The 24197-nt window shown below is 44.2% G+C and overlaps 1 protein-coding gene across 1 annotated transcript; it reads right to left on the bottom strand.

Annotated features, from left to right (window-relative positions):
- Positions 1-1649: 1649 nt before the first annotated feature.
- On the bottom strand, positions 1650-24024 carry Sc2 (trans-2,3-enoyl-CoA reductase Sc2). Its single transcript, XM_075672806.1, has 12 exons — positions 23795-24024; positions 22084-22134; positions 21894-21945; positions 21169-21213; positions 19977-20080; positions 18905-19017; positions 14593-14698; positions 11877-11949; positions 9636-9679; positions 8057-8114; positions 6900-7034; positions 1650-2383 (listed from the first exon to the last, which is right to left on the bottom strand). Exons 1-12 carry the CDS (start codon positions 23798-23800, stop codon positions 2256-2258), a joined length of 915 nt encoding a protein of 304 aa, XP_075528921.1. The 5' UTR covers positions 23801-24024; the 3' UTR covers positions 1650-2255.
- Between the last annotated feature and the right edge of the window lie 173 nt (positions 24025-24197).

Below are 24197 nucleotides of genomic sequence, written 5' to 3'. Positions count from 1 at the left end.
CCCGAAAGGTGAAGCATTGTTTGTGATAGCAAATTAGTAGACAGCCATACAAAGTAAGGATAGTAGTTTTATCAACTGTATAAACTTGCAAACATTTGCATACTAACTAAATTAACAAGCATGGTGTCGTGCACACAAGCAAACATGAGGACATCTATCTTGATGACCGTGGAAACTCGCTGTCAAAATGCAAAACACTGGAGCGAGGAAGCGCAACAGCAGCAGTGAGTGAATTTACCTTCGTGCTGCCTCTCGCTTCGATGCAAGCAGCGGTGCGGACTCTGTCCCCATCACAGATCACTTTCAAGATAAAGGCAGCGCCATATGCAACAGCAGCCGCCAGAGCTGCCAGAGCAGAACGACAGAAGGTGGCGCACGCGATTGAGCCGGCATCGTCGGCTCACCCTTGCACTCTTTCACTTGCACCTACAGCATATGATGAACAGTGAGGATGTTATCGCCCTTAAACTTTATATGGAACATCACGGTGACGCCGATGGTAGAAATGCACCCGGAGTGTTCATATAATTGCTATCGTAAAAAACGACCAAATCATCCACAGCGGCCTGCCGCCGTGCACATTTCAATGTATGCTGCCGACAGCCTATCCATATAATGCGGCGATTGTGCGGCCCCGTTTAGCTCTATCTCGTGGTGAATACGTATTGTGCAATGCTGCAGAAGCTAAGCGAGATGTTTGGTTGTCCACAAATTTTGCATTGAATTCGCTTAGACATCCAGCTCTGAATCAAAAGGCTGTGGGTTCTGTACCTCGCCTAGTCAATTTTCTTTTCTTTTTTCCTTATGTTCGCACGAGCAAGCACGTGTGGCTGTAAATTTAAAATAAGGAAGGGTCAACGAAATGTCAACGCTAAAGAAAAGATAATGCACACGGTGGTTCATGCACATGGTGGTCCAAATGGTCCAATGATGTTTATATATTTCTGTTCTCTCTTTTTAATGTTTATTCACTCATTTCTTATCATATTTGCGTCGTATTCCATGCACAATTATGCTGACTTTATCATGGACACTTTTTTTCAGCATTTGACACTGTTATGCACCCCTTGCATCGGTTTCCTTGTTGCTCCTTCACACTGCCACAGGGCTTATTAGCACCGAGTGTTTTCAGCTTCAGAACACACGGCCAAGGCTCGGCCAACACACTCGCACAGCCAGCGGCTCTCCCTGCTTTATCTAACCCAGCTCTCCTTAGTCCCAAACTCGGGCTGTTCACGCCATCGCAGTAAAGTTAAGCATTTGGTGGCAGCATGGCAGAGAATGATGGCAACAGAGGCACTCGCATCTCATCCCATTTACGGCCAATTACAATCCTTCTCGATTATATGCTTATGTGCTTAATGTTTTCGCCATGGATAGGTATCATTTGATACCATTTTCATGTTCATACGCCACCTATAAGTCACCTAACAAAGTTTCTTTTTTCTTCTTGAAGTGGTTACAAGATAGCCAGATACACCAACTTGTACGAGGTCAGCTAACACCTTGTCTTCAAAACAAGTTTTGCTAGCCTCTGCAGCATTGCGTGCGATGTCTTTTTAAATTTATGTGCTGCTTGCAGTGTGTAAATAGACTCCGATACGTCTAGTCATTATCGGCTAGCAACAGAAAATGCTCGCAGTCACCAATACACAGCATTCCACTTTGTGGATGAAGAAAGACTTTTATTCACATTCCCACAGCAGTACTGGAACAGAAACTGTACGACTCTGGTCGAGTATTCCTTGATCCCTAATACTTGGCCATTGGAATGTTGTCTTGGAGTAGGAAACCGTATGTCGTCTAGGACAGGATGGTGGGTACATTATATCAAACAAGATGAGTGTTCGAAACGGACAGACAAGAACCACCACAAAGGAGAAAGCTGGAAGAACCACAAAGAACCCACAGCACAGGAGACACGCAAAATTAAGTTTGCAATCACCAGTACACAATATTGAACTTTTTTTGGATGAAGAAAGACTTTTATTGACATTCCCACAGAAGTACTCAAACAGAAACTGTACCACTTAGGTCGAGTATTTCTTGGTCCTGAATACTTGGCCATTGGAATGTTGTCTTGGAGTAGAAAACTATGCCAGGACGATGGGACAGCGAGTACATCATATTAAACAAGATGGGTGTTCGAAACAGACAGACAAAGACCACCATGGAGAAAGTGGAAGAACAACAAAGAACCCACGAAACAGGAGACACACGCTGCACAAAAAGAAAATGCTTGATGCTAGGTCTGCTCAAATGAGGAAAGGTACAATGGCCTTGCGCTGACGTGGGTAGTTGGGGAACTCTGCCTTGTACTGGCGATGCTTGCCCAGAGCCCAGACTGCCATTTGGTAGAAGCCGGCCACAGTAAACAGTCCAGCTGCGGAAAAGACAAACAACGAACATTAGGGACTTGAGTCTGGTGAAGAGTTTGTATAACCGGTTTCACGCATAGCAGGCAGCGCTGTGGAAGCTAAAAGCAAGTAGTGTGGTCATGGTAGCCTCACTTCACGCATTTCGCAATGTATTTTTTAAATGTTAGAGCATGGTGTTTGACAACCCTGCCCCACTCTGGTTTGTCTGCCTGGCCTCGATATGATGACCACGTAAAAAAAAAAATTAAAAAGTCTGACCCCCTACGAGAAATTGAACCCAGAGCTGCAAGCGTAATAAGCAAGCACCCATCCTTGAAAAAACGCCAACAGCTGAGAAGGTTCACAAAATATGTGTGACAGTAAAGAGGAAGAGACCTGCAAAAGGCTTCAATACCAGACATCATCACAATGCTTATGAACGACATCATTGACAGCGTTTACATATGTATCGTACTTGAGCATGAATTGTCTTGTGATAGCTGCCCAGGGTGCAACTAATAAATAAAGCACTACGGCTACCGCAATATAGCGACATCAATGCGCATGCACAACTCGCCCGTGGAGGGTTGGCTCTCCAGAGACTCAGTGCATTTGTGTGCAAAAAAAAAAAAAAAAAACTACGAAGCCTAAGAGCCACATCATCATGCCCCGCTCAATCGGCTTTAATGCATTCAAGATGTGTTGTGCAAATGCTTTCACCCAACTATGGCAATCGTCGTAGATGGGTTCTGCCAGAACTTTTTAAGGCTCTGCAGTGCTTTCTACTGAATATCTCCTTTATATATTAGAACTACAGTTTGTGGATACAAGGTTACGTCTATTCGCATATTATGTGTGCACCTTCGTGCTCCCAGAACGCAACATGCTATGTTTTAGTTGCAAGCGGTGTGCTGTGGTCGCTAGTCACAGAAACGTATCACTCCACTTGTTTGGCAGTAAATAGGTTGAGATGCTTACCTGTAATAATTAAGGCATATTTCACAACATAAAAGTATGAGACCCGACCCTTTGAGGATCAGATATTTTTGTTCGCAAACTGCGACCCCCCCCCCCAGGGGTCAAATTTTTTTATTGGAGATTTAATGCCTTCAGACTGACCTCTTTCGAAAAAGATTTACTGCAGTTTTTTTTTTATTTATTTAGAGTGACCATAAAATGAGAAGAAAACATTTTCCATACAGATGGGCTTCTACAAATACTCAAAGCAACAATAAAAAAACTAGCTACACTGAAATAGATGCATAGTCCGATTCGGCGCTCGCGTAGTAGCCCACATCGGAGGAACTGCAGCTCGACGAGCTTGCGGCAGGGCAACCAGTGCACACACCCGCAGCGTAATCGAACTGTTACGTGAGCGCATGCAAGAAAACTCCATGGTTGTGCACCTGTCAGAAAAATAAAAAAGAGCCTGAAACTTGTAGTAATTGTTCGTTCCATTGCCAGCGAGGAGCAATCAGTTTTCACGAGCCTAGTCGCAAGAAATTAAGCGCAGGTATGGCAGCATCGTTTGAATATATCAACGCCCGCCTGTGTACAGATGTAATCGCACCTCTGTGAGCAGCAGACGAGCGAGTACCCAGCAGTGGGACCCTGTGAGGGATTAGAAACTAGACAGACATCAGTTTTTACGAGTGAAAAAAAGAATGAAAACAGCCCACAAGGTGAAGCCAAAACTTAACTGCCGCGTGCCCACGCACGAGTGGCCACTGAAACGCCAGCATGAAGAAACCTTGGAATGCGAACCAAGAAACTTGGAAGCAAAAGAACAAAAATTCCTTGCATCCACACAGGGTGGCAGCACTTGATGGACAACAAAAAGTTGGAAAATTGGTGCATTTTTCGAACACACAGACGGTGCTGTAAATATACGGCATCGACCATCTGGGACTTGTTCAAAGCACCGTATAATATTTATGGCACCAGCTATCAAAGGGTTGATGTTACGCTGAATTACATGACACATACCTACATATTTCTTTCATATGCGATGCACTACATATTTGGCTGCAAATGCAAGCAACGAGAGAATTTAACCTTTGTAGCATTGCCCGTTACTCTTTTTTTTGTCTTTATTTACTCTAGAGGTCCTTAAGGGCATTACAGAGGGGAGGTAACAATGCATAATCAGACAAAACGCTAAGTAATATTCAAAGCTTACAAGTGCAGTATAAGCTAGTATGAGCAGACAACGTAAAAGTCGCTCGCAGTCAATGGCGAACCGATTCAAAAAACAGAATAAATAAATAACATTTTTTAAATTGCATACATATGAAATGGAGTAGAGGTCTATTCCAACTACAGTAGAACCTCTTTGATACAATCCCGTTTCATAAATTTTCCAAAGAACAACGTTTGTGATAGCAAATAGAAAAATTTACTCACTACAGTTATGGTTTTTTTACCAGTTATTGCGTTCCCGGAAAACAACATTCAGTAAATTGCCAAACTGTGATCACACAATATATCTTTCCCGGCCACTAGATTCCGTGTAAACAACAAAAAGTGCAGGGCATGTGCAATTGAGAGCAACGGGCGCTTGCCACAGCAGCCTCCCCACAGTACTGGCCCACTTGTTACGTGGGAATGCCAGCAGCACTTAATTTCCTCTCCCAGCACCAGCGAATCTCCTTGTGGGTCGTGGTACGTCACATTCAGAGCGGTCACCACCAACCCTGTTGTGATAAGGAACTTCATCTATTTGTTTCAGAGCACATTTGGCGTAGTGCTGTTGGAAGCCTATACTGCACACTTTTAATGGCCAATAACCCAAATGCGCCGCCATTCTGCCTTTCCTTGCTACAGGTGGTGCGAAGTGAACACCATGTTTCGCTCTCACGGCATCGTATTCTAGCTCAACTTCATTTCGGTTTGCCGTCGCCGTCTCAAAACACTATGGCCATGCAACAGCAAAGCAGAGCGCATTGCAGTGACGTCTCATGCCGCAGCAACTCTCGCCGAGGGGGCATGTCAAAACTTCCCACCCAAGTAAGCTGCTGATGCAGGCTAAATACGAGAACCGCAAACGTAAGCTTGCGGAAGCCGCAAGTACGACAATGCACTTCTCCACCTTGTGCTGCGATGACTCGCATTACGTAGATTTCCGCTACAGTTGAGTCTGTCATACTTTTTTAGTAACATCTGATCGTACGTTTTCCCGGTTAGTATGTCTTATCGCATTCTTTCCCAAAACTTAAGGAGGTTCTACTGTATATACGGTCAATCGCCTCTACAACGAAATGACCTGTACAATGAGCACATTTGAGTTTTGTTAACGATACAGACACGCAAGAGCTGCGCCGCCTTTTCCCGACTGTGGTGTGCACGTGTGAGCTGCGAGAGAGGCATCAGTGGACTGTGTCCTAGGTACTGCAGCAGAATACACGCATTTCTCCGTTTGTCCCTAACCGATGGCAATGCGCACAAAGCGAGAACCGGTGCTTAACTTCCATTCAAAATGGGATCACAGCGGCCAATACACAGTCTGTAATGGGGAAGCATGCAAAAACAACAAATTTGCAGTAACATATCATTACTCAATGGTCCACGGTCGTTAAAGCGACATCTACCTACAGCCCCACCCGCACAAATGACAGCAGGTTGCTTTGCTCCCCTTGGCAGGAACCTTATGCATCGGGCCTGCTGGCGAAATGCAGGTAAAAAAGGCAACTACTGCAGAAGCGAAAGGGGTAAATCATATAATGATGCCGTATTTTTTTTTTTTTTTTTTTTTCAAGTAGAAATCAATGTGTTTGAACATGCACTCAAACCACGAACCCTCTCAATCATGAGCGCAACGCTGCGACTGCTATGCCATGCAAGACAAACGGAGGGAGAGCTTATCTCGAAGTATTTATCTGCGGTCGCATAGTGCATTTCAACTGGGGAAAAACCGAATGAAATCTGTGTGCATCCGTGGTACCTAGACACAGTCCCCATATGTTTCCCTCGTAACTCGCGCAGGTCAGGAAAGCGTGGCATATCGCTGGCATGTCTGTGCTGTTGACAAAATAAATGGGCATAATGAAGGAATAATTCTGTCCCAGTTCTTTTGTGAGCTGTGTTGTGCAGTACCTTTAAAATGAAGAGACCTTTATAGCAAATGAGTTCAGAGTTATTAAGGCATTCAACTGTACTGTAATGCATGAAATTAATGACTTGCAGGAATGTTCCATTTTCAACTCATTTACTTTTTTTTCTCTCTCTCTGCAGTTCCCTCATTGCCATCAACACAAGCTGTATGCAATGGAAGTGGTGCAAATAAATATGCGACATGTATGTATCTTTTTTTTTTTTTTTTTTCCTGCCCAAATGTTATATGAGGCTACACATTTCAGCTAGTTCAGATTTTAATTTCTTGGACTGTTTGTTCCCATGTTAAAATGCCAAACCGATTTCCTGTGCATTGTTTCTACATTGCTTCTTGTTGAGCTGCAGACACTCTCGATCTACTACCGTCCTGTAGGTTTTAACTCCTAGCTCCACTCCTTGCCTTTGATAAGAATGGGTAATACTTGTTCTTACCTGGCAAACACTGGGTCATGAACGTGAATGAAAGCCAGGCCATGACCTCATATGTGTAGTTGGGGCAGGAGACAAAGTCAAACAGCAGGGTGAACGGGTTACCCGTTGGTACCGGGATGCGGCGCTCCTTGGTGCCTGCAAACGTAGCAGACCCATCACAAGCTTGTAAGTGTTGATCCTGCAACGACCTTTTGAAACAAGAGCTGGCGAGATATGTGTGTTTTTTGTTTTTGTTTTTCGTGTTTCTGACATCAAACTGCAAGGGAATTGCAGAATAGCTATTTGGTGGCATGACATGGAACACCAGAGGCACAGTTCCAAGATTCACAATTGCCTGCTGTGTGCGTTATAGAGCCAGCAATCTCGGAGGCCAAGCTCTGCCAGTCCTTACTGCTGGCTTTGATTCTGGGGTTCACATAGGGAAGTCGCCACAGGCCAACAAACAGCGCCCCATTGACAGCGCACTGTGGAGAGTTGAGCAATTTGATAATTTGATAAGAATGACCAAACTGCATTTTATTTCATAGAGAGCTGAACTTTCTTGTTATCAGTGGTTGACGACACTTTAGAAACTGTAAGCGAGAGTGACAATATGGTAGCTTGGCAGGGGTGATGTAACATTCCTATTCCAACTCTTCCTTTTTACGCATCGTCAGTGGTTTGCATGGCACTTCAGCCATGTTACTACATGGCCCAGATAGTCATAAACAGTGCATGAAAAGAAAGTAACAGAATCAATCTAAATTAGTCATTACATTATAATGGCCCTGTATTTATACAATGACAGCATCAGTTCTATCATACATTTGCACTGTTTTCTGCAGCAGTAGTAGTGGCAGGAAAAGTTACAAATACAATATAGCATTAAAGATTCTTCTCTCAATAAAAAGCGGCAATTTGGAGACCATGGAGCATTCAGCCATCACAACCAGCTCAACTTCATACTTGCCCTTACTGTCACTGTAAGGTATGTAGCGTTAGATTCGTGAAATGAACTGGCAACCAAGTTTATTGGGAGAATCCACTTCACACAACCAGAATTTCTCGAGATGACAATGCTGGCCAAACAGTACCACCAAACCATCAGCAATGTGGGTGGACAGTGTGCGTGCCTTGACCTGCTACTTGCAAACAAAACAAAAAGATAGAACTCTCACCAGGGGGCCTGAGGTTCCTCAGGGCGATGTGAATGCTCAAGTTGCCCAACTCGGCGAACTACAGAGCAAATACAAAAGAAAAAGAAAAAAAGCATGTTGCCTTGCAAAAGCACTGACTGTACGACAGGATGAGTCAAGCAGTTTGCAAATTTATAAAATTCAATATGAAACGAAAAAAATAGGAGGGAATTTCACTGTTCCGATACTAGAAAGGGTCATGGGCTTTAGTTTAAATCGAAAGTTTTAATTATGCAAAGCTAAATAAATTATTGCTAAAAAATTTAATTCTGGTGTTTTAAGTGCCAAAAGGACAATCTGATTATGAGGCACGTTGTAAAGGGGCCTCCAGATTAATTATGACCATCCGAGATTCTTTAACATGCACCTAATAGACAGTGCACAAGTGTTTTTGCATTCTGCCCCCATCGGAATGTGGCCGCCAAGGCCGGGAGCAAACAGTGCGAGGTGAATTATCATTCAACCAGCCAGTCAGATTGAAAAACATACAAGGTTCAAAACAAGCGCACAAACGGGTAACGTGTACAAGTCTGTCGCCTTTGGGGTGACTGGGTAAATGGCACCCATCGTATAGTAGCACTCTCAACTATTTAAGTCTGCCATTTTGAACTGTGCGTTGAACCTGGTAACCCAAATAGCTTGAATTAGCCACACTCATAGTTTGAGTTTTATTTTACTTACAGAGCTTCAAAATGCACAGAAAACACAGTGGGCAAACAAGAATTGTCAGATTTGTCTGCATTAACCAGAGCACTGAGACTACTACCCGAGTGCCTAATCCAGCACTGACTTATCGTCGCAGGTATACTATGTCATTAAAAATTACTCCGCATTGTTTCACAATGCCTCTACACCTCTCTCTCGCTGTAATTGCAGAGTGTTTTCTAAATTAGGCCGAAGGTGCAATTTTGGAGCAGAAAAAAATGGTGGACGATCCCCCCCTTCCCAAAGCCGATTTTAACGAACGCTCTTTAATGATAGAAGGAACACCAGACGGTGCAGGCACTAACATGCTACTGACACTGAATAAAGAAAAAAAAGTAGAGCAATGAACATTGTGTGCGCACACGCGAGGCAGAAAACATGCAGTCTAATACAAAGCACAAACAAGTAATGAAAGACGACATCTTCAGACAATGACACAACAGAAGCCACCTACAGTTTCATGCATAAAAGCTTGAAAATCATTGCTCTAAATCATATGATATGGCACATTGAAATAAACTGCACCTTCTTTTGCGGCCAACACTCATCAACTCATGAACGATAATGTCACAGCTTTTTTTCCCAAGGATCTGCTAGCAAGCAATCTTAATGTAACCAATTGTATTTTTCACAATAAAAAACCCTATTTTGATATAGTGAAATTCTATTTTATCCTTCATTACAAATTAAAGGAACATCACCTTCAATCAGCCTATTACGCAAATAATTGCAGGCCTTCATAACGCAACTGTAGTAGTATCAAGTGAAAGCAACAGGTGTATTGCTACTGGCAATAACACAGCTTTTTCTTTTCTTTTCTTTTTTTCAGATTCAAGAGCATTCACAGATGACTCACCATAAATGCAGCCAGGCCACCATAGACCTGCAGAGGTCCAAGCGCTGCACAGAAGAAAATGGCAGATGAGGGAAATAGCATTCTTCATGCACACATCATCATTCTACACATCACTCCCTTTTTAGCTAGTTCGTTCTTCGTTCACAGGACTGTTGAACAGATTAAATGAAAGAGTGATGCTAACCAAATAACGTATTTACTCTATTCTAGCGTGCGCTTTTTCTTTTTCCCATAAAAATTCACAAACATGCGGCGTGTGCGTTAAAAATGAATATGAAAACAAAACTGCAATAGGTGGTGTCCAAATCTTAGCCGCAAATCTCGAATTGTACATTTCAAACTCAAAACCAATGCCTGCTAGCGCCTGAAGTTTGCGATCACTGGAGGTGTGGTTTGGATGCAGATTGTGACAGAGGTCTTAAAATTTTGTCTTCCCAAGTGCGAAGTTGTTATTTCTACCTCTAAGCATGAAAATTTGGTGAAGGAACAATTTAGGGTACTGCATTTTTAGACTATTTATGCGTAAGTATCAGGTGCACGTTACAACTGGGGGTGTGCTAGAATTGAGCAAATATAGTATGTACCAGGTAATCTATTTTTAACAGAAACAGTCTTATTAAAAGAACTCTCGCGGTAGAGAGTGCAATTCTGTCGCAGCTGGATTACTTGAAGAGGCAGACAAACTACAGTACAAGCTACAGAGTGATTGGTGTTAGCTAATTAACATATCCTCACCTCTTAAAGTTGCATTTAAATTTCACTAACTAACTTTGTATTTCATCAATTAGAGCTCACATCCTCACGGCAGAAATGAAGGCAAGTAGTAATGGAGTATACAATATCCATCTGGCAGAAATCCTGTGCTTAGCACCAATCTTGAGAAACTTGTCCTGAAATTCTGTGGTGAAATGCACTGACGTTCCGGTTGTATTCGTTATCAGCACACCCATTTCTACAGCGCTGACAAGCATTAAGAACCGTTAATTTCTATAATAACAAAGTTTATTGGGGAAGTTTTGTTAACATCACTCTGGACCATGTCTAGCAAGTAGCATCCGCATCTTCCCAGTCGGTTTCCATCAAAATTGGTATCAATCCGGCATAGGCAGCAGTAACCATGTAAACTGCCCGCTAACTGCAACAGCTCGCTCAGAGTAATGGAAACCAGTGGCATGTGGAATCAACAATAGTAGGTACAGCTCTGTCCTAAACCGCAGTTTGCTCACGGTGAAGCTGTGCACGTTGAAAAGTTTTTGTGTAACCCTCGGAGATCCTAGCATTCCACTTCTGCTATAACGTGACATGCCACATTATGAAAGGCCGTGGTTTTCACACAATGCAATGTTTCGAGAGTAAGTTTCTGCAGTCGAATCTTGTCATAATGAATCTGACACAAAGCCACATTTGTTACTACTGTATATTCAATATTGGTTATCTGTAGTTATATATCTTTTACATGGTAATATTAGCAAAAATCTTTTTTATCTAATTTGTTACCTTTGATAATTTCTTATGCCACAGTCTAACTGTACGTCTAGCACACTGTTGTCATATTTTTTTTAAAGGGCCTCTCCCAAGGCTCCACAGAAATTTCGGTTATGCACTGGAAGTTGCAAGGCGCAGTGCAGTGTCTAGGGAGCACCTTACTACAATCATTTTTCACATTTGTTCACTATTAGAGGAGATAGCAGAAATTGAAATATTGCGTTCCCACGTTGCCAAGAGGGGAGCTTAACTGCCAACGTGGACACTCTTTCCTTGTGCCTCATTTTCCCCCAACCTCTTCCCATACTGGTGACAAGGAGCCAGGCCATGGTTTACATTACAATCCCCTCATCCTTTGTTTTTATTTTTTATTTTTTTCGCTGCGCAGCGCACTTCCAATGAATTCTGCATTTTCCAGCACTTTCTGCATCCGACGTTTCACGGAGGTCATGCTGCGTAATCGTTGCCGTTACAGGCAGTGTGTGTAACGTCGACATGTTTATGCTTGTTACCTTGACTTTCCGGCTGACAGCGGGGCTCCCTCGAGAAGACAGGCGCGCAAGATTCCATTTGAAATTTTAGCTGTTCTCACACCATGCAGCCTCTTGATACTTTACAGACACAATTAAGTGCCACTGCATGATCTATATGCAGCGCTTGTATGTTTACAATGCCTGAACCTGGTGGGGGGCCTTTTAAGCGCTCGACACTTTTCCTCTTAGTGCTGTTTCAACATGTAAATTACTTGCAACCTACCTGGTGGAGTGTACAGGGGGTGGTTGACATAGTAGCCAATGTACAGCCCAAAGAGCCAGTAGTAAGAGCAGTTCTGTGAATGAACGAACAAAGGCACTTCGATGCACAAATCAACACAAACTGTCAGCAGCAGGCAAAAATATAAAAAGTACGATAGTAATAATTGTGAGGAGTTGTGTCCCAAGTGCAAAATTTATTGACAGCAAGCACAACGATGTGGACTATGAATCACTTTATCTTCTTAACCACTGCAGCTTTGCTCTTCGCATTCCAAAAATAACCTTCCTGCGTGGCTCAGTGAAGATACAAACACTAACTTATTTTTTCTTTACAGTAAGGTGCTTTGATACCCTTGGCTCTTTTAACCCTGAAAAGCCCAACACACCATTATTTCTACACTCAGCTTGATGCCTCAAAATCTTTATTTGTGGCAACCTTGACGCATAGTCCGTAGCAGCATTTTTTATACACTGGTGCGAGTTTTTAGAGGTGAATAGTTCAGCAAACCAATTTTACTTATTAAATATTCTGCTAATTATGTTTACTTAAATAACACTTCATTGCTCTTTTTTTTAATATTGGGGGCAAGCTCCACCACTAGAAAAGCTGGTGCCACCGACAGCGTGACGTGGCATCACGTGGACACAGCGGCCACGTCGGCTGCTTCAGAAGCATCAAACCAAGGTGAAAACAAAAGTTTAAAGTCCCCCCTGCGCTGCAGTTCTGATTAAGTGGTGAGGCTTTCCCGCCTTAGGTGCCTGCTTCACAACATTTGAAAGTACAATAATTGGTAGTGGCTGCCTTTGGAGGCGCGCAGCATGGTAGGTTACTGCTTGGTGCTGCAGTGCCGGATGTACGCAGCAGAGTCCGGTGTCAGGCTTATTCACACATAGCAGCAGGACAAGAAGCTGCGTGAACCTTGGCTCGCGAAACTTAGAACTGGCAGACAGCCATTGGCTACAACTCGTGTATGCAGCAAGCGCAGATGCAAGGGACATTTCTGCTATGGCGCCGGGACTGTGCAATGTTCGGCAAGTAGCAGAAAACGCGCATTGAGACATTTGCCCGCGCCCACTGCCCGGCTAATGTCATGACGGTTTGGTCTATGAACTTGTTGATGCTAGATACTGACAAGTTCACTGGAATGGAAAGGGAGCGGTAAAAAGCACATTAAAAAAAGGCATGGCATATGGTCACGTTTGTGTTATGAATTAATGCACTGGATTACCAAAAAGAAGCAGAGGGAAATCGCACACTGAGAAGACCGCTAAACGTACAGTGCAACGCAACTTCAGAAATAACACTGAAACGTCCAAGAACGTAGATGAAAAAAAAAAGATTGAATTGTCATGACAGCACATCACAGTCACCGTAGCGTCGAAGTCTCTATAAAGGAATTATTTCTGAACAGCTGGGATAGCGTCCATGCAGCAATGGTTGCTTGTGTACTGTCAAATGCTCATATTCTGCGACCTAAAGCTCCTGGTACGGTGTGAAAACGCGCACGCAGCGAAAGCGAAACATTGTGCACGGATATGCAGGCAGACGCGCAGTCAGTTAATGCGAAGCCATGCGATTGCTGCATTGAGGCTTCATTCTGTTATGCTCCATTTGGTTATACAGACAGCCCACTATAAGAACATATTTCACATAGCTTGCTCTTGGCGTTTGCCTACCTTTCACGCAAGAATCCGGTTCGGGAGACTCCATCGCGGCGACCACGCGCAGTGGCCTTCACTGTACATATTCGGTATAGAGATAGCGTCTGTAAACAATTCCGTGCTTTCAGTTTGCCCAAGATTATCGTTTTGACAGTAAAAAGCTCCCCTCGTTTTGAGAGTACTTGCAGAAATGTATAGGAGGGCTGCCATGTGGTGTTTTTATTGAGCACCGTAAGCAAAACCTGTGAGGAGCGCGCTGCGTTATCCCTCATACTATACAAGGGAGGCGCTTCCAACAGATGGCGACTCCATAAGTCCTTGCCCCCATTAAATTTACTCTCCGTGACCAGAAAAAAAGGTGAACAAGTTGTTATAATTTGCCTTGATACAGAACATGCAAATCTCAGTACACACGCTTTATTTATTTATTTATTTATTTATTTATTCACATTCATTCATTCACAAGGTTGAATGTCCCACAGCAACACTGGTGCTATGAGAGACATTGTAGAGGGGGACTGCAGAATAATTTCGACCACCTGGGGTTCTATAATGTCCACAGAAATCTAAGCATCCAAACATGGTTGCCTTTTGCCCCTATGAAAATGCGGCCACTGCGGCAGGGAATCGAATCCACAACCTTTTGCTAAAGAGCAATATGCCCCAGCCACTGAGGCAGGCTAGAGAACAATTTTACAAGTTTCGCTACACAACTACTGCTGCAAAGCATGCTGACAGTAGCGGTCCTTACCAGCCTGAACTGCACAAATCCGCTTGGTCCTCGAGATCAGAAGACAGGGAGGTGATAATAAATGGTTTCCACAATAGGAGTCGAGGATACTCTGTCCCCATTAAGCCCCCCCCCCCCCCTTTTCTTCCCAAAATATTCTCTAGAAAAGTAAGAATGGCATTGTCTTCAGCATTGCTGTCAATGTTGCTTTAAAACCAAATCCGGAGGAAAAGCTGCAAAGACTGCTGTCGTTCTAGTGCTGGCAAGTGCCGCTACATGTGCACTCTGAACGTGGTGAAATCGGCCTCTTGAACAGACCGCATACCTTAAATAGGTTCATGATGGGCATGGTGCCATGAGAGAAGCGATGCACGAAGAGAGTCTCCAGTAGCCGCTTGACGTAGTGGATTGTCCAGCAGGCAGCTGCCACCCTGAAAGGCCAAATTTAACACATCAGCGTGAGAACGCATTCATGCAGGCCGGCATTACAAGGCTGACACAAAACGACCTGTACTAAATGGAACGCAGAACCGAAAACACAAAATTTTCCTTGCCCACCACAGTGCAATTTGGCCACTCATCTCTTCGACTGTCTCGCCAAGTACAAGCTGTTGCTACCCTAGCCACCATACTGTCACTGTTGGGGATACAACCACTTCCGTGAGGTTTCGTTCGTGTGACTCTGCAACGGACGCATCGGCGTATACAGCTGACAGTGTTTCTGCCGCGGTGCCGAGCTTGCTATTTTTACAAAGTGCCAGGAACAAGTCTCCTTCGATGCGTCTGGCGCAGAGTCATATGAAATCTTGTGAAGCTGACAGTACATCACCAAAAGTGATCACTTAAAGGGCCCCTGAAACGGTTCGGACAAATTTTGTAGACGCGTAGGGTACAGCTTAAGTAGAACATTCGCACCACAATTTAAGTGAAGCGTTACGTATTAATGGAGCTACAAGCGATTAGAAGCTACCCTCCTCCCTAGCCATGCTTTTCCTCCTCAACTCGTTCGCCGAGCGAGTGGGGCTAAGCTCCGCCTTCACTGGTTCAGCGTCACGATGCGACGTCACATCGTCCACTTCCGGTTGTTTTGGAGCCCGCCCCCGCCCGCGCGAGACCGCTCCGCTAGCCGCTTGGCCGTCGACCCCAAGCGAGAGCTATCGAAGCAGCGTGCGTTGCGAGCATTCTGTCGTATTCCGGTAACCACAGGAAAGCTGGTCATTTCGGCAAATGACTAGGCATAAACTCAAGCTGATGAAGGAACTTTAGCGTAGACGTACGTCAGCGGCCTGATCGGTCAGCACGGTCCATACACTTGTTGGTGCAGCGTTTAACCAGCCAAACAAAGCGCTAATATTGCTCTAACCAAGCGTAAAACATTTTAAACATTTATAAAAACAACGTGTTCATGATTACACTCCTGCGAAAAATACACATCAGCAGCAAAGAAGAATACACTTCGTTGCTGCTACTGTGTATGGTTGAGCTCTGTGCCACCAGGTGGCTGCACCGTGCAGACCATTCGCATTTGCCCTTCTGCTCATCTCATGGCTCATCCCGTTACGGCAAAGTCAAGCGGCCAGACTCTGTCCCCTTGCGCTTGCGTTTTCCCTAATACTGGACTCGGGAAACGCTATTGCGTTAGTAATCTTCCGGTGTAGAGTGACGGCCACAACCGCGCAAATCCTGGCGCGGATCGGATAGCAGCAGTCCGATGCGCAGCAGCCAGTTCGCTCGCACGCTGCCTTGCAGTGGGACACGATGTCGCAGCTTGACATATTGCCAGTCGCTACGTTTGCAGTCCACAAGGCAACAAAGTCGAATCACAGTGCTCGCGAAAAGACTGAGACCGACTCTGACCGCGGAGCTCTCTTCAAAATGGAGTACGTTGTAACACAAGCAGACGACACTTGCTGTGTGCCGGAAGTGCTTAAGTGTACTGAAAAATTATTCTTGTGCATTCTCTTTATGTTACTTTCTTTTCATAAAAACAAATTAACTAACATTCCAACTATTACGAAGATCATTTGTTTACTATAAAGTTGGAAAAATTATCGATCACGCGCCCTTGTCAGCCAATCGGATAGCTCGCCCCACTGACGTCGTATGGGCGATTTCGGTCATATGGGTAGGGGCGGCTTAAAATTCCGCCGAGCAGTGCGCTGCGATCGGCAGCGATGTGCATATTTAAAACCTTATAATAAATTACACGCTTTACGCGGAGCACTTAGATGTGTCAATTAATGATCAGAAGGACCTACTCTAACGACTCAATACGTTTGTAGAAAATCGTCAAAAGCGTTTCAGGGTCCCTTTAAGAATATTAGCCCTGAATAAAACTAGCCATACCACCGCAAGAGAACTACCCCACCACCTCCTTCCCCGTGGTACTGGACGCGTCCACTGCCAAAATCCACTGTCCATTTCTTATCATGATGCACTGCTTTGTCTTGCTGGCTCATCAAAGCTTCGCTCATGCAGATTCCCACAGTGCGTGGGATCTGTGTCAAATTTAAAAATTATTATTATTATTATTATTATTATTATTATTATTATTATGTAAGAAAAGGCACAAAACCACTCCAGAAAACTTAGGAATGCAGTCGCTTTTCTAGACTGCTATAATTATCGACTGGTACATTACAAACTTGAAAAATATTTTTTTTTTTTCAAGGACAGCTGCAACAAGATTTCATGTTGGCTAAATTGGCCATAAATGTGCCACTGAAACAATCTTGGCAAATCCACGGGGCTGGTAATTATATAATTTTCTTATTATCAGCCGTTAAACAGCACCTAAGCAGACGACGTGTGCAGCTGGTAATTGTAGCTATGACATAAGTCCCTGCACGTCGCCTTCGAACCACGCATTCTAGGTCACGTGTCACTTCTGGCAAGTAGTAATGGCAGTACTTTTTTTTCAGTTTTGGTATCAAAAATGACTATTTCTGCAATCTTTCTTTTGATGCTTCTACTCGTATTTCATACATAAAATTTTCCGTGGAAGCTCAAAATGAAAAAATAAATTTTGGAGTTTTACGTGCCAAGACCCCTTTCTGATTATGAGGCACGCCGTAGTGGAAGACTCCGGTAATTTTGACCACCTGGGGTTCTTTAATGTGCACCTAAATCAAAGTACACGGGTGTTTTCGCATTTCGCCCCCATCAAAATGCGTCCACCGTGGCCGGGATTCGATCCCGCGACCTCGTGCTCAGCAGCCCAGCACCATAGCCACTGAGCAACCATGGCGGGTCCATGGAAGCTCTTCTACATATAAGCTACTTTAAGCCAGGTTTTTTTATGCGCTCCAAAATTCCATTGCAGTTGGCCTTTAACTACCATGGTGTTCAATGCAGAAGGCAAAGTCTCCATGTACGTGCAGAGAGTAGCTGTCTCCTCATATTTTTTGTCATAGGTACAGATTCAACAACCTGAATTTTCAGGTCAACTCGCGGTATTCAAAACACACTTCAGAAGTGCCTCTCATTGTCTGTGACAACACAATGGTCTGGTCAAATTAGGTACCAATTTTCAGAAAATATGATGGCAAGAATACATTACATACAGTTTCAAATCAGGAAAGAATAATTTATGTACTCTCTTCTGGCTTGATTTTGACGACTGAAGGCAACATGCATTATAATATACTATTCTCGTGGAATGAAATGCACCAATTTAGGCCTGCCTAATGCGCATACTGTGGTTTCCGCCGTCTATAGTAAATGTTGTATCGGCATAGTTCAGGCTCTTTGGCTTAGATCAGAGTTCATGCCATCCTTAGCAACCAGGTGTGTAGTGGTGTGACAGCACTCTCGAGTAACTGCACTTATTGGGTGTTCTACATTATAATTTCCCCCGTCACGCTTCATTTCGTGAGCGCAGTACAAGGGGTTACACAAGGATACAGTAAGAGACGAGGTAAATACTTTGGTCACTGTTATTTAGTGGTTCATAGAAAAGCTGGCACTGCTGCAGATTCTTACACAGTCAAACCCGAATACTATAACGAACACAAATACAGTGAATTATTTTATATAATGAAGGAAGTATAGAAGTTTGTCGTTATAAGCATGTAACAAATATATACTTTTAATGAAGGTATTTTTATGTCTTGCGAATTTGCTTCACGAGGTTGGACAATATTTTAAGGGAATTTTTCGGTGTATTATCTCTGCACGGCAACAATTGAATTTGGCCTGTATTCTGCTGTTTGGTTACTTGCACAGCATCACAAATGAAAATAATTGTTTGAAATATTTAAAAAATGGCAAATAGCAGGTGTTGCTTGACCGTCATCTAGATTTAATAGCACCTAGCTCGGCGCAATCTATTGGTGCACAAAAATTGTGCAAGAAAGCAAACAGTGACTGTAAAACATGTTACTCTGTTAAATAGACGCTCCAAGACAAGCATGCTACACATTTTGCCACAAATAAGCACTCGGGAAGCTTTGCTAAAAAATCCAAGCCAGATTTTGAAAAAATACATGTACTACCCATGACTACTGCGCTGACTACCAAGCTTGATGTTTCAAGGTACCGATTGTGGAAACGGTGTTGCAAGGTTCTTTTAATGCACTAGCATGCCAGACTGCATAAGAATGACACCGTCACACTTCTAGAAAAAAAGGAGTACCAACTTGACGGCAATGTCCACCTGGTGGCGTGATGCGTACTGCCCGTATATCCATGCTGGCCTAGTGGCAGTGATGAGGTACAGGGCCAAGGGTCCAAAGTACTCCACCAGGAACACCTGCCAGGCACGGAAAATGTAAGAGGGACTCCTCACAACAGCTTTTAAAATCAGCATTTACCGATGTTGCTGTTTCGGTCGTAGAAACGGGAGCAAGAACAAAAAGCTACAAAGAGCTTGACAGGGGCTCCAATTCCATCATCAGTCATGATCATCACCACCAGCCTTAATCAAAATTCACCATTTTGCATGTAAAAACCTCAATCTGACCATGAGGTTACGCCGTAGCGGGTGACTCTGGATTCATTTTGACCACCTGGGGTTCATTAGCGGCAGGAATTATAGTACTGCAGCCCGTATGTTGACACCTCAGTTACAGTTCTATCCCGAGGTACGTCACCTTGGTTAGGTCAAACGAGGCAAGTGGGGAAGTGCACTTGCAGGCTTAGTCTTGCGTCAGCTGACTCCACCCTATACCTGTACATTTCCCAGTTTCTTCACACCACCTAATTTCGTGCCATGTCCTGGAAAGTCTTCGCATACCTGCCAACTCTCCCAATGTTCCCATAAGCTTTACAAATTTAGGATCGTTCCGAGATTTCGTAAAATTTGCACAAAATAAATTCTGCTCTGTCAAAAAAGGTTTAAGGGTGTTGGAAAGATGGGGTGCGACACAAGATTGCAAAAAGAAAAAAAAAGTGCACAAACATGAAATTATGACAGTTGGTATGCTGCCTTCTTGTGGCATCACCACGGGCACAGCCTCCTATATGCTCTGCTATGGCTGTTCAATGACCCCAAAACGCTCGTCCAATTAACTCTCTGCTCTCCCGCTGACCCGACACTCCACATGGGGCACTATAGGTAAATCACCTTTGATAAAGTTCTCATTTATCTCATAAAAGGCGCATGCTCACAAGGTAAGCTTTGTGTACTCTATTGTGTCCCTTGTGAACTTTAAAGTTTGTGAATTTTTAAGTTAACAGGTTGGCAGGAATGCATTTGCAAGTTTCACTTACTGTCTTCCAACCAATCTGTGGTCCCAGGTCCTTGAGGTACAGCCGGTCGCCAGACTGAAGCCTGAGGTCTCCGAGAGTGCTCTCGTCTTTCAGTGCTTTCGACTCTGCACACACCGAGCACATTCTATACAAATCGCAGCTGCCTGTACTTCAAGTCCGCCAGTACAACCAAAATAAGACCGGACCACACAAGTGTGCACCATGGCAAGTACCACGGTTTTTAACCCTTTGAACCCCAGGCCCAAGCTGTATCCATCTTGCCAGTTTGTTTAGATAATGCCAAGCCTTGCTTGTCCCAACCGCGGCTTCTTTTGCTTTGCTTGCCAGAAACAAGCGGGGCACCTCAATTCACAGTGTTCGACCAAGTTTGGGTGCTCATGCATATTAATATTGGGCACTCGCTTTGCACAAGTGGGATGTGCCACTGGGTATGTTCCCAAACAGACAAGGGGGCACTGGGTATGTGAACATCCTTGGCCATTCTCCCAGAATTGGTACGTGCCTGAATACGTAAGCAGAACAAGAGACAGGTGAAGTCAGCAACAGAAAACTAAAGTCGGCTACAAAAGCAGCCAGGTGCAAAGAAGGACATTAGGAGAGAAAAACAGGATGAGAACGCGCATTGGGAGAGAGAGGAGCATTAAGCTAGGCAGAAGTCAAAAAGATGAAGTGACGTGAAGATATTTTAGTAAACATCAAACAAAGCTTTGCTAATCGACAAATTCTACATGTGCGTAGGACCCGCCGATATATATGTTGTTTTTCTTGCAACTTCTCCACACTCCTGTTTCATCGCACACTGTGATCAAGAATGGTCTACTTCTCTTTCACAACTGTCATCACTGCTCAGGGTACATCCACAGCTCTGCTGTGAACATATATCGTTCGAAATTTCTGAAAACCACATGGCACACCGAAAAGTGAAAGCATTTCATGAATAAAAGTAAGCCCTTTAACTTGACACGACTATCTCAAACAAGGAGGAGGAAAATGGCATTTCTCTGCACAGAGAAATCCAGCATTTCCTTCAACAACGATTTCCAAGGGGCACTGACACACAATGACAGGTCTTTGAAATTGCTAATGCATAAACAGAAAAGTTCATGATGATGATGATGATGATGATACATGGGGGTTTTTTGGTGCAAGGGCCAGGGATGGCCAAAACAGAAAAGTTGAATGAATGACTTACTTTGGTCAGTCTTGATTGACTGCCTCTCAGGGTAAAGCTTTGGCTCTGCAACGAAAGCAGAAATAATTTGTATGTCTGCATGTGCAACTACTCGCAGGACGCAACTATATGGTTACCATGCATTAAAGAGACACCAAGGATCAGCCGTAATGGAGGCCTCCGTATTAATTTTGAGCACCTGGTGTTCTTTGATGTGTGCCTACTTCATAGCACATGGGTTTAATGCAACATGGCGGTGCAATGCGAAAATCGCATTACACCACCACGACCAGGATTTGATCCCATGCCCTCGGGCTCAGCGGCGCAGCACCAAAGCCACTACACCACCACGGCGGCTATCAAACATGCGCCGCGTCGCTTCGGTGCTGAATGCCATGCCGTCTCATCTCCACTCATGGTAGTTAGTCATGCAAATGTTATTTTGCAAGTATTGGCCAAATTAATAAATATATTACACTTTCCCCTTAAGCAGCACACCATCAATATGACAGTGTCTCTGACGAAGTGTACTTGCTCAATGTGCCAAATTGTTTTCCAGTCTGACTGGGGTATTAATCTTTTGTTTTGTGTCCTTAGTAGCTTACCAACCAACCACGTCCAGAAAGATTTACCATTGGCATTTCAGATGTTTCATATGCTAATCTACTTGAACTGGACATTCACCCGGTGTGTCCTTGTGAAAGAAAGCATGGCGTAAGTGTGTGCAAATCCGATAGGCTACTTACTCAGACGGTGCACCTGTTTCTTGACTTCCAAGATTGTTGTACTTTGGTTAAGCTGAAAGAGAACGAAGGAATCTTAAGCCATCACAGCAGACGACACCAAAAAGGAATCAAAGCACAGAATCAAGTTTGTTAAGAAAATGGCAAGATGATCAATAATAAAAGAGGCAAGGTCCCGAGCGTTCTCACTCACCCCATGAAGCTTGGCGACCTGTTTGTTCGAGTTGGCTGAAACAACCTCAATCTGCAAGTGTGGATGGCACAAGCAAATAAGATTAGAGGATATCATGCAAGTGTTCAGATGCAGTCGTCAAGCTCATAATAAAAGGTAAATCACAGTGCATTAGACAAGGGACAACCGCATAAACAAGACACACAGAGCACCGATATGCACCATCTAGCTTCTGCAGTAATCCCTTGCCAAATGCACTGCAATTTACACATTATGCAAGCCCCAATTTCCGTTTTAGTGAAGTATTTCGTACCCCAGCAATGCCTCTCATGTGCTTAGGGAACTGTAGGTAATTCTTTAATTAAATAAATAAATATAAAGCTGGCAGCAAAGTGCAGCAACACAATGGGTCTTCATTACTGATGCTTTTCCAAAAGAAAAATTTATTTAGAACCAAGCCATGCAAAACGATGAGCTGATATGTAAAGCTCCAGACACCCAGCCTGTGCTTTCACAAGCCAAGTTCCAAGTGTAAACGACTGTAATCTGCAAGCGCGCCAGCTTTTTCCTGTGAGACGTGCAAAAATTAAGAGTAAGGACGTCTGGGCGGAAGAAGGAAACACGAAAAGGTTTCAGCTTTTTTTTTTTTTTTTCTCAATTACCGCCGGCCTCGAGAACGCGCCCAGCGCTGCACAAAATTTGTCCAAGAACACAGGTACGTGATAAGCGTTAAAAAAATAAATTTGATGTTTTTCTAGTGATCCTTTCTCGCAGCTCTCTAGCTCGCGTCCGAGCTGTCGGTTCGCAACCGCCGTACTTTCAACCCGAGAACAGTTTTCCGGCCCCGCTAGGTAATGGGGCTCACGGTTTCACCGGATTGGCATTACGTGCGCCAGGTTGCGTTCTCGCGTCTCTCCTTTTTCCCTGCGGCTACGGGCGAACGAGGAAATCAGCAGAAGCGCTTGAGGAAAGAATACGCGCGGTAAGAAAAAGTGTGAGAGGGTGTAAACGCGCCGAGTGGTTCGTGGACTTGATTTTTTTTTTTTTTTTCCCTTTCTCGAGGCCGAGCCGCGTGGGAAAGAATCGCTAAGAAAGATACGATATGTGCGTCACAAAAGAAAGGGAAGTAATAAACAGTGTGTTCGTCGCTCTGGGCGTAAAAGCCCTCCCCGCTATGCTTCTATGCTTGGCGCTTTAATTCGTACTGCAAAAACACGCGAGTGCATTGACGCGATAGTGGCGCACGACACCGAATTCCGAGAGATGTCGAATTGACAAACACTGAGCGGACGCCGGTTTTTGGCTGCCGGCTATATTATGCGCCCTTGCTCCGACAGCGATGCCGGCATCAGTATCGGGAGTGGGTAGACAGTGCGATAGTGGTGCCCTTGATCGGTGGCATGATACTGCCGGCTTTCGAAACGACATGTTGTCAAAACAACTATCGCCGGCGTCGAGGTCACATGATGTCGCGTTAGATCACTCGAAAACACAGGGCATCGGAATGCCGCGTTCGAACACGGATTGTCTGCAACTCTCGAAAAGCTGTCCGCAAAAGTGTCCATTCGAATTTGAAAAGCCCGTCTGAGCTCGAACAATGCATCCTTTCTACAGTCGGAGGGCGCCTAGCAGCGCCGCGTAATGATCTTGCGAAGATAACAAATTATGCACGAACTTTCCGGCTTCTCCGTGTTTAGTTGTGTTCTTAAAACTAAAAATATCGCTCACTCACCTCCATGATGATTGTCCTTTGACGACGATGACCGTTTCTTCTGTAACGCGAAGTGTGAAGTGGTAACGAAGGATGCTCTTGGAGGAAACTCGCCGCCGCGTCAAGTCGGACTTGTGTGCCCGATCTTGAAGTAGTGGAAAAGAGCGGCGATCAGCCGTCGAGGCGATGGAGAGAGATGTGCGAGAAAGGAGTAGACAACGAGCTTGTAACACCTTGTAGTTCGTATCAAAATTCTGCAGACGTCGCTACCATCGTAATAGCTATCATCATCACTAGTTTGTTATGGTTGCCTGTTTTATTTGCTTTCCTACCAAGTTGTTGGCAATAGTGGTAACTTTGATGACGGAGTGGGTAGGAGAGCTTATAAAAAAAGATTTCGTGGTTTTGTATTGCTCCTCTCCGC

Source organism: Dermacentor variabilis, chromosome 10 (genome assembly GCF_050947875.1).
Source record: "Dermacentor variabilis isolate Ectoservices chromosome 10, ASM5094787v1, whole genome shotgun sequence".
NCBI lineage: Eukaryota > Metazoa > Arthropoda > Arachnida > Ixodida > Ixodidae > Dermacentor > Dermacentor variabilis.
This window is presented reverse-complemented; position numbering and strand designations above follow the sequence as displayed.